The 12,797-nt window shown below is 41.5% G+C and overlaps 1 protein-coding gene across 2 annotated transcripts in view; it reads right to left on the bottom strand.

Annotated features, from left to right (window-relative positions):
* Positions 1–12,797, bottom strand: part of MUSK (muscle associated receptor tyrosine kinase) — a 91,159-nt gene that overhangs the window by 33,148 nt on the left and 45,214 nt on the right. For both annotated transcript variants that reach the window (XM_059412229.1, XM_059412228.1), the window contains one exon: positions 6,965–7,089. In XM_059412229.1, the coding sequence (XP_059268212.1) occupies positions 6,965–7,089 (125 nt within the window). The remainder of the gene's footprint in view (positions 1–6,964; positions 7,090–12,797) is intronic.

Below are 12,797 nucleotides of genomic sequence, written 5' to 3' on the forward strand. Positions count from 1 at the left end.
AGAGCTAGCCCAGTAGAGGAGGAGGAACACATGGCCCAGTTAGCCTCGTTGCCCCAGCTGGGAGCCAAGAACAACCACCAGATCCACAAGTGAGGCCATTCTAGATCGACTAGCCCCCGGTCAATGTGCCAGTCACAGGAACTAGATCAGCCAAGATCACGAAATCATGGTCCAAATCAGCAAAACCACCCAGACAACCCACAGACTTGTGAGCATTACGAAATGGTTAACTCGTGTTCAGTTCCCCACAAATGCACACCAGATGGATAGACGGTTATGAAGAAAAATGGTTGTAAAGCCAATTCTGTTTCCGAGGCATGACCTACATCATGCCATACCATTTAAATCAGAAAATAAAACATCTTTAAAGAGCCAGGATATATCAATGCAATATTAGCACCCAACTGGTAGGTCAATTTATGTAAGTGGTTGTTAGTCACCATCCTTTCAGCTCTAGGGGGAAGACAGCTGCCCAGCACTTTCTGTGAGGTTGCAGAGTTAGAATTCCTACTCTAGTTATAATAATTATTTAATTGTCACTGTATGAGGAGAAAATGCCAGTTTGAGGGAAATTTGAATGGAATGACTAAGGAGTCAGGCCATGATTCACCTTGACCTTATCTCGGAGGGGTGGCCTTGAAAGAGCTCTCCGTCCCATGGTAGGGAACGAGGCTGGAAATAAGCAATTTGGAGCCAGTTATTTTGCTCTTTTGCCTGTTTTCACAGTTAGACTAACAAGGGGAGGGGAAGCCCTGTGGTGAAACCAGCTTGCTTCTTTCTGCTGCCAGGTGGCTGGCTGGTCGTGGATCCAAACACCCTCTGTAGTGATTAAGCATGAAGTTCTTCCAGTGAGCTTCTTTGCCTTTTTATTCCTTCTCTGCACTACTGGTTTCAATCCTTATGATAAAAACTTCATGTGAGCATCAATTTAAGTCAGATGAAGTACGATGGTGGTTTCCCCAGATAAACAGCCTGGACTTCATGAGCAATTGACAAGGCAGAGAGAAAAATTTCTTTAAGAGACCTACACTCAGTTGGGAATTCAGATAGGATGCGTCATTATCGTATTTATCAGAAGTGCAGCCTCTTACGGATTTGAATCTCCAAGTTAGCTAGAAAAGGCAGAACAATTTGAGATACAATTTTGGTCTCTCTCGAATTTTAGCAACCAAGCAACAAAGGAGAAGAAAGCTAAAGGCCTCAAACCTCTGTGCTCAGTCAACACACTTCATGCTATTGGGATATCTCATTTATAAATATAATCCCTTTCCAGTTCATAGAAGGGAAATCTCTAGAACAATCACCTTCCCCCTTTGCAAGGTTAATCCCTCCTTCAGGAAGTAGGTCAGCATAATGCCTAGGACACAAGTGGGGAATGAGTCATCCCCAAGGTTGAAGAAACCAGCACTATTTTCATGTTCACACCTAAGAAAGTCATTCCTACACTCCTCCTCAAGGTCACTGAGACACTCTTGGTAGGGAAGAGGATGAGTTTTAAACCCGCTAACCTCTCTTCTCCTAACTCCATCAAGCTATTGAAATAGTTCAGCAAAGAGACCAACAAGTGACAAGGCTCATTGCTCAATTGTGATGTGGCTCCTAGATGCTTTTCCTCCTGTTTCCAGAGGCCTTGCTTGATTCGGTTTGTGACTCATGCACAGCAGGCCTTGTTAGTCATAGTTTGAATTTGTTTTTCTTTCTTCATGGATCATCCTGACCAACAGTTTAGTATTTTTTGATGACCTAAAAATAAAAACAACCCTTTGTCCTCCATTTTGATCTTCTTGCCCCTCAGGTTCAGATTATTACTGAGTTTTGACCAAGATATGCCCAGGCAAAACTGAGTGCTTAATTGAGGTGACTGTGTCTGGTATTTACAGTAAATATGTAATTTCCTGCAGGTCACTCAGCCATACTGACCTGAAGGAGCTGGATAAGCAGCTCTCTGCTCTGTATGTGGGTTCTCTTTTTGAGAGCATGACCTGACAAGGAGGCAGTTAGAAACCTCTATCATAAATAGGAGTACTTATTTGCACTTGAGATATGTATATAAAAGCTTTTTGAAAGTGGCAAACTAGTATTGACCTGTGGAATATTTTTAAATGCTGCTAATACATTAATAATGCTGGTTTGAGGAATCTGTTCACAGTTACGGGTAATCTTATACTTCATCGCGACTTGACCTGGCAGAGGAAGACCTCGGATGGCTTTGTCTTGTACATAGTTCCAGCTTGCTGAGAATACCTCATGGAGCTAGCTGTAGGGTATGACCCAGAAGGGTCCATGTTTTGGGAGATATAATAATAGGATTGTTTTAAATATCTGTTTATACATCTAGAAAAAGGGATACCAAACTGAGAAAAATTTCCATATTGTTTCTGGTCAACATTACTATAAATAGTGACCTCTTTTAATCTGGATGCTGCAGTATTCCACATAATATATCCCAGCTGATACACATAATTATTTTAATTTACAGAGCTAGTAGGATGACTCCAAAGTTCATGGACTTTGAAGCAAAAATACTACTTTTTTAAAATATATGTGTAAATAAAGGTGAGCCGCTCTTTAAGAAAATTCAGAAACAGTCTTCAGTATAGATAATTTGGTTGTTTATTTTTATAAAACTCTTTTAACAAATTAAGATGACTCAACTTTTAAAATATTTTAGCAACTGTATTTATTGGAAAAACAAGAGACGTGTAATTTTTTGACATTTTTCATTTGAATGCCAAAATAATGGAGATATGATAAGTATAACTTGAAATAAATCTGGTTATCAAAATACAAGCTTATTTTCTTTTAGAAAAGTGAGCTGTGTTCTGTCCACATGAAACTACTACTTCTAGTGTTGTAAAACCAAAAGGAATATTACTGCTCGCTTTGAAGTTCCTCTAAGACTACACATTTTCATGAAAAATGAATGACATTTCTGTAGGAAGAAAGCAAAATAATTTTTGATCACTTTGGGGCATATAGCTAGCCTTTCTCTTGTTCTGAGTGCTCGAGGTTTAGGTTACTGATATTTTCACAGAGCCAGGGAGGAAAGGAGCCGTCATATCCTCTAGAGGACCCGTTGTTCTTAGTAGTGCCTTAGTGAAGTGCCGAGGCACTTCTTACTCTGTGCCCGTGAGCTCCCAGCTCTGCGTTCGTGTTTGTTCAGTCCACCCCAAATTACACCAGGGCTGTGGGCTCTTCCCTGTTCTCAGGAGGCTCTTCTGGTTTGCAATGCCCAAGCTTGCCTCCATTTCCTGAGATTTGTGTCAGCACGAGCACTATCATCTCGGTTTCTAGTTGGCCCTGGGCAGTAGCTCCATGACCGAAAGCTGGCGGTAAGAGCAACCTTCTCCCTGACCATAAGAACCACAGATGTACTTTTGCTTTCTTCCTGGAAAAAAGTCACTATCAGTTCATTTTATTCTTGCCTTAGAATCTGAGGCAGTGGGTCTATTTTGCTTCCTGCTTTTGGTGAATCACATCTTGAATGATTAAGTTGGGGTCTCAATAAGACTGAAACTAATTCGAACCATCTGGCTTTTTTATTATTCCTGAACTCCGACAGAGGCTAATCCTGTATCTTCTAGTTCTAAACTCATATGAGCCTTTGGAAACACTGATTTTTTTTTTTTTTTTTGGTAAGCATATGTCTTTCCATTTTCTTATTCCTGTTTTCACAGAGGAAGTCAAATAAGTAGAGTCCTATCATCAGTCCACCAGCTTTCTTAGGACATATCTTTACTCTACCTTGAGAGGCCAAAGACAACAACAACAGCTTCCAAAGAAGAGCCACAAAACAGATCGCCAAATAAGATTTGAATTTTAAATGACATTTTAAATTTAATTAGAGAGCTTAAAGAAGAACAGGAACTACAAGTTCCTTGACTGTAACTTAACAACATTCGAGACCCATACACCTGATGTCATATTAGGGATCATCTTCTCCAGCCACCTGATACCTCTGTCATTACAAACATGGGAAAATCAGTGTCTCAGAGGCAAGTCTACTTCCCTACAATGAACATGCGTGGAAGAGGACCATTTCCAACCTAGGTCTGCTGACCCTTCACCTCTTCTTATTTATTGTCCCTCAAGCAGTAAGCTCATAAAGTGACATTTGTTCACTGTCTCTATTTTGAAGAGATGCATGGTAGGCACTTAGATGCATGGTAGACACACAAATTATGAGAAAATAATTTTGTTCAAGTATCAGAAAAAAAACCTTCAGCATAAACAATAGTGAAAAATAATAAATAATACAAATAATAAAATATAAAAAAATGGAATAAATAATAAATGAAAAAAAATAATTTAAAAAAATGAATTTAAGCCCCCAAGAGGCTACTATTGCAGGATGACCCTCTTCAGTAGTTGAGGTAGCCTAAGAATTTGGCATCTTTTACCTGGTACACAACATTCACCAGAATTTCACACAGGGATGTGCTTTGTTTCCCACACACTTCTCTCCCCACCCTTCTTCCCTTCCCATGTCTAGCATCCTACAGCTCTTCACCTTCCTCACCTGCTTTTCTTCTCTTTCTTTTTTTCTCCTCATTTAAAACACTCCTTTGACTTTAAAATTCTGCTGTTAATATACTGTGTGGCAACAACATGTGGACACTGCAACCAAGATCCTAAAAAGCTGGAGAGAGACTATCCCAGAGGACATGAAAAATACAAATAGCCAAGAACCCTTTGGATGACTCTTCAAGGTGTGAGTTGTTTAGCTGTAGTAAGAACCATCCTCACCCAACCCAAGGGACTAGTTCAGAAAGCATCCCCTCTCCTTAAGGTATGAAGGACCACCTGAAGGGCTGACGTATGTCCCCTGCTGTGTAGTAAAGGGTTAACTGTAAAGTGGACTTGAGGTGCTCAAACTCTGCACGTTTGAAAGAAAGAACTGGCCTTTGACTTGCTTCTAAGAGATAATCTCTCATCCCTTGGAAAATCCTGCCTCATAAGAGTGTCTTTGTATATCTGAGACCATGAGCCATGCCAGATAGTTTATGTTACAGTGCAAATTATGGTGAATAGCTCTTTTTGTTCAGCAGGAACTCTAGGCTATACTGTATCAGTTTGACCTTTGGAAAGGCTGGAGACTAGCTAAGGTCATTCATGTGAACCCTCTATGCCTTTGTAACTGATCCTTGGGAAAAACTCTGGACACCATGGCTGGGTGAGCTTCCTGAGTACAAGACATCATACATGTTGCCATCATTGCTGGAGAATTAGGTGCTCTCCATGGGACTCCACAGGGAGAGAACAACTGATTACCCACTGTTGAGTTAGTCTATATCCTTTCGCTGTAATAAAATATGACCATAAGGATAATGGCTTTTCTGAGTTCTTCGAGACCTTCTAGTGAGTCATCAAACTTGAGGGTGGTCTAGGGGACCCTGACACACCTGCAGTTTGTTGACACAGCAGAGATGTATCTGATACACACCTGTAAAATCTGAAAGGAGAGCAGGCTGCCTAGTAGCTCCAATGGAAGAAGCAAAGAAGGGGTAGCTCTGTTCAGTGGTCTGGATCTAAGAGTTTATGGATATACAGGTTCTATAGAAGACCTGGATTGGAGTTATTTTCAGTCTTCCCCCCAAAGATCTCTTTGGGGCATGGATGGGACACCAACAGAAAGACTTCCCATCAACTAACAAATTGGGGGCTAAGAGGGAGATGGCTGCCCTGAGGAAAATGAGTCACTGAGGTCATCTTGAATATCCCTTGATTTCTCAAGAATCTTGAATGTGTCCATGATGGAAAGAGTTGTCTTAAGTACTTGTCAGGCACAGTGATGGAAAGCCAACCTAAAAGAGTGTCGGTTAAATTAGATCTTTTCCACTTCAGTTTCTGCTCTTCACTTCTTCCAACCCCAAACCTGTAGGAGTCTTAAATAGCAGTTAGGAAGTGGGGTAAGAGTGAATGAGTGAGGGTGAGAGAAGCAGCTAACCGTGGGACTTGTGGAAGGCAGGTGGATGCATGTAGTCTTCTTAAGAAAGGGAGCCTAGCTCTTCTGTAGTGTGTGCAAGTGTGGTGAGTTTGAGCCCCGCATTGGGTGGAGAGATAACTTAAAAATAAATTCTTAAAAAAAAGAAAAGAAAAGAAAAGAAAGGTCCCATCTGTGAATTGCCTTTGGAAACTCTGGTTATTACTTAGAGTTAGGCCCTCAGAATTACTAAATTGGGATAGTGTTTGTGATGTAAGATCACCTAAAAGAACTGAAACAGTCAGAGAGCCTGCTTGGGGTAGGCGCCAATGGTGAGAAAAGAACCTGCCCTTCTGAAGAGACTTACAAGAAACAGAAGATACTAAATGAGGTTGTATTACATTATAAGTCATGCCTACTTAGCATCTGAGTCACAAAGATGATCTCAGCCCACATGTTTAGCTCTCCTTTTTCTACCTGAAATCCCAAAAGATAAATCAAACCTAAAATTAGGAAAAAGTAAATTTCTAGAAATCAGTAGATGTTTGTAGAATGAGTAAATGAATGTTTATACGTAAAGTGCTTAGAAGAGAGCCTGGCATGTAGTAACCACTTAATGTATGATGGTTATTATTATCAGTATAAAAAGTGAAAGAATGTTGAATCGATAGCTAGGGATTCTAATTCTGAATTGGTTTTCATCAAAGTAGCCTCCAGCTCCAGTGAACTAATTCTTAAGCTGGTGAGGTTTGTGTGAATTATTTACCTGTATGGGAAGGAATTATGACCTCTCTTCCCTTTTATACAAGAGCAATTGATTTTCTACTCTTCTGTTACGATACAAAGAAAGAAGCAAACCCACGGAGCTCAGTTTCGAGGGAAGTGACTTCTAGGACGAAAATCCTAGAAGGCTTTGAAAAATTGAGGTACAGGTGGGACCAATGACAGAGGTCAAGGTACTGTCACAAATATGTGGTCTATCCTGAAATTCCTCTCCAGTGAGTCTTCCCCCAGACAAGTCCCCATACAGGTGGCACTCACAGCATTTCCGTTTTCAATCCAGGTGATGGTGGGGACAGGGATGCCTGTTGCTGTACAGCGCAGGGTCACAAAGGAGCCAAATGTGACATTGTGGGATTCAGGAGCCCGCAGGATTCTGGCAAAAACTGTTAGGAAAACAGAAGTGGTGAGTGACTCCTATAGCGAATGCTCAAGCTGGAGTGATCTTTTATTTATTTATTTTAAAGATTTTATTCATTTATTTGACACAAAGAAAGAAAGAACACAGGCAGGGGCAACAGCAGAGGGAGAGGGAGAAGCAGACTCCCAGCTGAGCAGGGAGCCCAGTGTGGGGTTCCATTCCAGGACTCTGGGATCATAACCTGAGCCAGATGCTTAACGACTGAGCCAACCAAGTGTCCCTGGAGTGGTCTTTTAAAAAATGCAAATCAAATTGTGTTCTCTTGTGTAAATTCCTTCCACGTTCCTTCTGTATTAAGTATAATACCAAATGCCATGCCCTGGCTTCTAAGCCATTTATTCTAGAACCCTGTGTTTCTCACCACTCTAGGACAGTCTAACTTCATTCCTTCCTTAGGAGCTTGTCCATGCTTTCCCTCAGCCTATTAGACTCATCTCCCAGATCTTTATGTGGCATGTTCCTTTTATCATCCTCTCTCTGGTTAAGTGGCATTTTCTTAGAAGAGCCTTCCGTGACCACCCAATAGAAGGTATAACCTGCCCCCCATTCCCTTTTCATCATTGTGTTTTATTGTCTTTACAGACCTTACCACTATCTGAAGTTATTCTATTGTCTACCTCTCCCACACCCCCGTGATTATAAGTTTTTGGCAACCAAAAACCAAGCCTGTTTTGTTCAGTACCTAGAAGGAGTGCCTGACCAAAGTAATAGTATTTAATTGAATTAAGGAAATAATTAATGCTTTTTATCTTCAACTGTATCATAGTGGGAGGACAGAAAATATTTGTCAAGCTTTTGAGAGAATGAGATGAGCCCATTGGGCCAAAGAGAAAAATATTTTAGGCCCAGCGTAAGCAGGAGAATAGGTAACTAATAATTTGAGACTGAATCCCTACTGATTAACTGAGAGAAAGTTCAGGGAAGATATGATGTGACAATTGAAATCTTTTTGCAGTTTCTAATTTTAGATTTGTAGGTACAGATTAATTCAACTTCCCGTTTTTGATATTGAGGACTCTAAGAGATGGAGTTAGCAGAGCATGTCAGAAATACAGAGTTGGGCACAAAAGCCAGAAGAAAAGAAAAACAAAGAAGGGTCCATCTTTAAGGCAACAGGTGGTTAAAAAAAATACACCAAATGTTTAAAATACAACTGAATCTGCCCCCCCCAAAACAATCTGAGCCTGCTTTTAAAAAGTCCTGTGGTCTAATTACCAACCTACAAAAGAACAGAGGTTAAGGAACAGATTAAACAATGTTACATGGATGCAGTTCATTCCAATCCAGAATGTAGACAGTTTCAATAGGGCAAATTATTTAGTTTTATGAATAAATAACTTGTATGGGGGTGGGAGGAGGGAATTACTGTAGAGTTATAAAGACTTAGAAATGAAATGAAATGAAAAGTGTGCATCTTGTTTGGATTCTTATTCAACGGATCAGATGTAGGAAGATATTTTGAGGTAACTGGTTAAAATTGCACAGTCCTGGTAGTAAATGGTATAAGAAATTAGTGCTAATTGGAGACAGGTGGTATAATGAACATGGTAATGTGATTATGTTGTTTTTTTTTAATCCTTCACTAATGTATATATTGGTTGATTGAACTCATGTCTGGGATTTGCTTTAAAAGAAACCAGCAGCAAGAACATAGTAGTAGAATTTAGGAAACAAAGTTGGTAGACTCTTGATCATTGTTGTTGGAGGGTCATGGGAATGTGGAAGTTCACTATAGTACTATATCTACTTTTTTGTGAGATTGAAAATTTTTTAATAACATTTTGAAAAATTGCTGTGGAGCCTAACCCAACAGCTCCAGAAAACATGTGGTGAGACACACACTTCTTCCACTTCTTCTAGCATCAAGTTTTAGAAAGCCCCAAAACTGAAGAAAAGTAAGGCTCCGAGGAGGAAAATTTGGCAGAGACATTGGTCCTAAGAGCCTCAGAAATATCTACAACAGCCTTTAAAAAAAAAAATTAAAGATTATATTTATTTGTTTGTCAGAGATTGAGAGAGAGAGAATACAAAAGGGGGAGCGGCAGAGGGAGAAGCAGGCTCCCCGCTGAGCAGGGAGCCCTTTGCCAGCTTGATCCCAGGACTGCGGGATCAGGGTTGAAGGCAGACACTCCACTAACTGAGGCAGCGGGGTGTCCCCCTACAACTGTTTTAGATCAAAATTCTATGAGGAATGACGCCAAGTTGAAATAGAATGTTGGAAAACTTTTCCTAGCAGGTGATGCATACAGCCTGAGAAATTTCATAGCAGAGCGAGTGGCGGTAGCCGCAGTGGTCAGCAGGCTTGCCTCCGAGAGTGAGTGGCCCTGTGTGGTCTCATAGGGCACCATGCTGAGAGGTGCTCATACTTGGCTCAACGGTCTGCTGTCCTTCTCTTGAAGTTACTCATGATTTTTTTTTTTAAAGATTTTATTTATTTATTTGACAGAGAGAGATCACAAGTAGGCAGAGAGGCAGGCAGAGAGAGAGAGGAGGAAGCAGAGAGCCTGATGCAGGACTCGATCCCAGGACCCTGAGATCATGACCCGAGCCGAAGGCAGCAGCCCAACCCACTGAGCCACCCGGGCGCCCTTATTCGTGATTTTTGAACTAAAATCACCTGGCCTACAAATTATGGAGCCAGTCCTGCTAGTCAGGGATAAAAATGCCACCTTAAAGAGGGATTGAAGCCTGTCCCTCGACTGAAATTCCAGAAAAGCTGGGCTCCAAGGTGAAATAGGAAATAAAAAGTCACGTAATGAATGAGTCTGAAGGAAGTGTCAATCAAGACTAAGTGACTGAGGCTCTCCTCCCTGGAAATTCTGAATTTCTCCAGCAGACCAGCCAGTGATGAGGCAGTGCACACTTTTTCCAGATTTACCAGAGTGACACATGGTGACCCATCTGACTCCCTGATGGGGGATTTCTCCCAACTCAGTGTAAGCTCACAGGTTGTGCACTCTTGACAACTGACAGAGACTGACTGCTCTCAGGTATTTTCCCCTTTTCTAATGTTTTCTGGCAACAGTGATGGAGATCTCGGTTGCACAACATAGCTGAGTCCACTTTCATGATTTGGTTGAAAGAACTTTTTGGGGTTGGGACTATACTTATGTGTCCTACATTTTTTGAGTGTGGGGCTACTGTACTCATCATCTTACGGGTCCCATTGCCTCTCAGAATCTGAAAAAAGCAGGATCTTTTAGAGATTGGGAGTAGGATTATTTTAATCCCATAGGTACTGGAAAAGTGTAGCCAGCAGCTGCTGTAGAGAACTCTGTACCCTTGAACATGAATGACAGCCTTCTGGCTAAAGTGAAGAAGACTAAGAAACTGGAGAAGAGTAAAATCTAGACACTGTTTCTGCTTTAATTTATAGAGGCAAGAGTTTTCATTTGGGGACTGTAAATTCTTCCTAGAAATGCAGTAATAAGGGAGGATTTATTTTGTTCTGATGTACAGCTCCCCCCCCTTTTGGCTAGCATTATATTATTTAGAATATCATTTGGACTCACTGCAGAACTTTTGATGATCTGCATTGCACAACACAGCTATGCATAATGGGAGATGGTAAATAAAATAGATGCAACCTGGCCTTGCAGTGAATTTGCCCAATATATTGCTCTGTCCCATATCAGAACCTTGTGGGGCTGGGGGGGTGGTGTCCAGTGGGACACAGGATGGTACATGAAGGAGCAGTATTGGCATTTGCAGTGGCTTCCTGAAGGTGTGACTGTGCTAATGAACTTCTGGTCTCCTCCAAAAGGCCAGATAGACCTTTGGCTGAGCCACAGTTTGATTGTATGGTGAGAAAAACACCTTTTGAAAAAACGACTTTGTGTTTTTGAGTTGCTGCCATGGCATTTTATGGTATGATAACCCTACCACATCCAGAGTCTAGACATTTAGTTAAGGACTTGAGTTTAAGATGTCCATCGTAAGCTCCCACTTTGCTTTTCTTGGGCAACTTTTAAAATAACCACTTAGAGTGAGGCCTGAGAAAAGTTAGTATCCTGCATCCCGATCTCCTATAAGTATAGGTTATTGCTACCTCACTCTTTTTTTTTTTTTTTTTGAAGATTTTATTCGTTTATTTGACACAGAGAGATCACAAATAGGCAGAGAGGCAGGCAGAGAGAGGGGAAGGGAAGCAGGCTCCGAGCCGAGCAAAGAGCCTGGATGCGGGGAGCCCGAGGCGGGGAGCCTGATGTGGAGCTCGATCCCGGGGATCATGACCCTAGCCGAAAGCAGAGGCTTTAACCCACTGAGCCACCCAGGCACCCCCACCCACCCCTTGCTACCCGACTCTTTGTCCCCTTCTCTGTGACTAGGGTCAGAGGACTTCCCTTCCCTGGGCTCACTGCATACTCCCCAGACCCTGGCTTCTGGGATTTGTAAATAATAAATCTTGTGATTCTGTTTCCTTTGTGAGGGTGTGTTGAAATTACGCCTTCAATCACAGTGAACCCATGGGTTTCACTTCCCCAGAGTGGGAGCTGGGATGCTGAGGGAGCTTCTTACCAAGCCCGTGTGCCCCCTCATTCACCGGGTCACAGTCTGCATGCTCTTCGTTCAGTACAGCAGCCCCAGCTTCTCCACACACATGGTTAAGTCCAGTGGGTGAAGAGGGGAAAAGGCCAGGAATAAAGGGGAACTGTTTTCTGCATACCCCATTCTTGCCAGAAGATAAAATAGGAACTTGCCCCCTTTTTTCAGTATTAAAAGATGGCTTCCACCCTTCCTGCTAATTTCCCTCTGACCCCAAAGAAGGTCACAGATGTCTCCTTATCAAAATGTTTCTCAACACATTCCCTTACCCTTGTTTGTGGTTCTTCATAGCACTTATCACCATGTCATAGTAATCAGTTTGTTGGCTTTCTCCTCCTCTGAAATGTAAGCATCACAAGGGCAGAGCTTGCTTTGTTCATTAACACGGGCTAATTGATAGGTGGGGAGACAGAGCCTTGCATGGTACATAGCAGGCATTCAATAAATATTTGTTGAATGAGTGAAGGGATCAATGAACTGAATGGATGCGTGACTGTTCTGATTAGTGAGACGGGACAAAGGGACTTGTGTATGTTATGAGTATCTCAGCCCTCTTGGGGCCATCATTCTCCCAGCTACGCTCATACAACAAGGGTATGGGGTTCTCCATCCTACAACTTGGGGTGGAAGGTTAAGGAGTGTGGAGGGGCTTAGGAGGATAAGAAAACAGATGTTAGTCTAATTCTTAGATGAAAAAGTAGAAAGGTTTATTTTCCAATCCAGCTTCATCAGCAATAAAACTGGTATTTTTATACCCATCTGCGTTTGTTACCAGTTCCAAGCAGAAGAGTTGAAGGAGGGATGACAGAATTTCCACCATATTATCAAAGATGGAAAACAATAAGGCCATTTGCAATTAAAAATAAATGCCAGACTAACCTCCGTGGATTAAAAATACACTGGTAATAATTATAGAGATGTAATTCAGTAATAAAGTCCCATTACTTTGCTGGTAGCCCCAAACTGAAAATGCAGTCCAGGTCATCAGTTTTAAAAGTAATGTGGTATACTTCATATCAAGTAAAATGTTCATTGAATATCTCTATCGTGCATTTTATTAGCATCCGAAACAGCATAAAAGTGTTTTTGTTACATAAACGAGTTAATAGACAGGGTATGACCTTACTT

The sequence above is a fragment of the Mustela nigripes genome, chromosome 9 (assembly GCF_022355385.1).
Source record: "Mustela nigripes isolate SB6536 chromosome 9, MUSNIG.SB6536, whole genome shotgun sequence".
NCBI lineage: Eukaryota > Metazoa > Chordata > Mammalia > Carnivora > Mustelidae > Mustela > Mustela nigripes.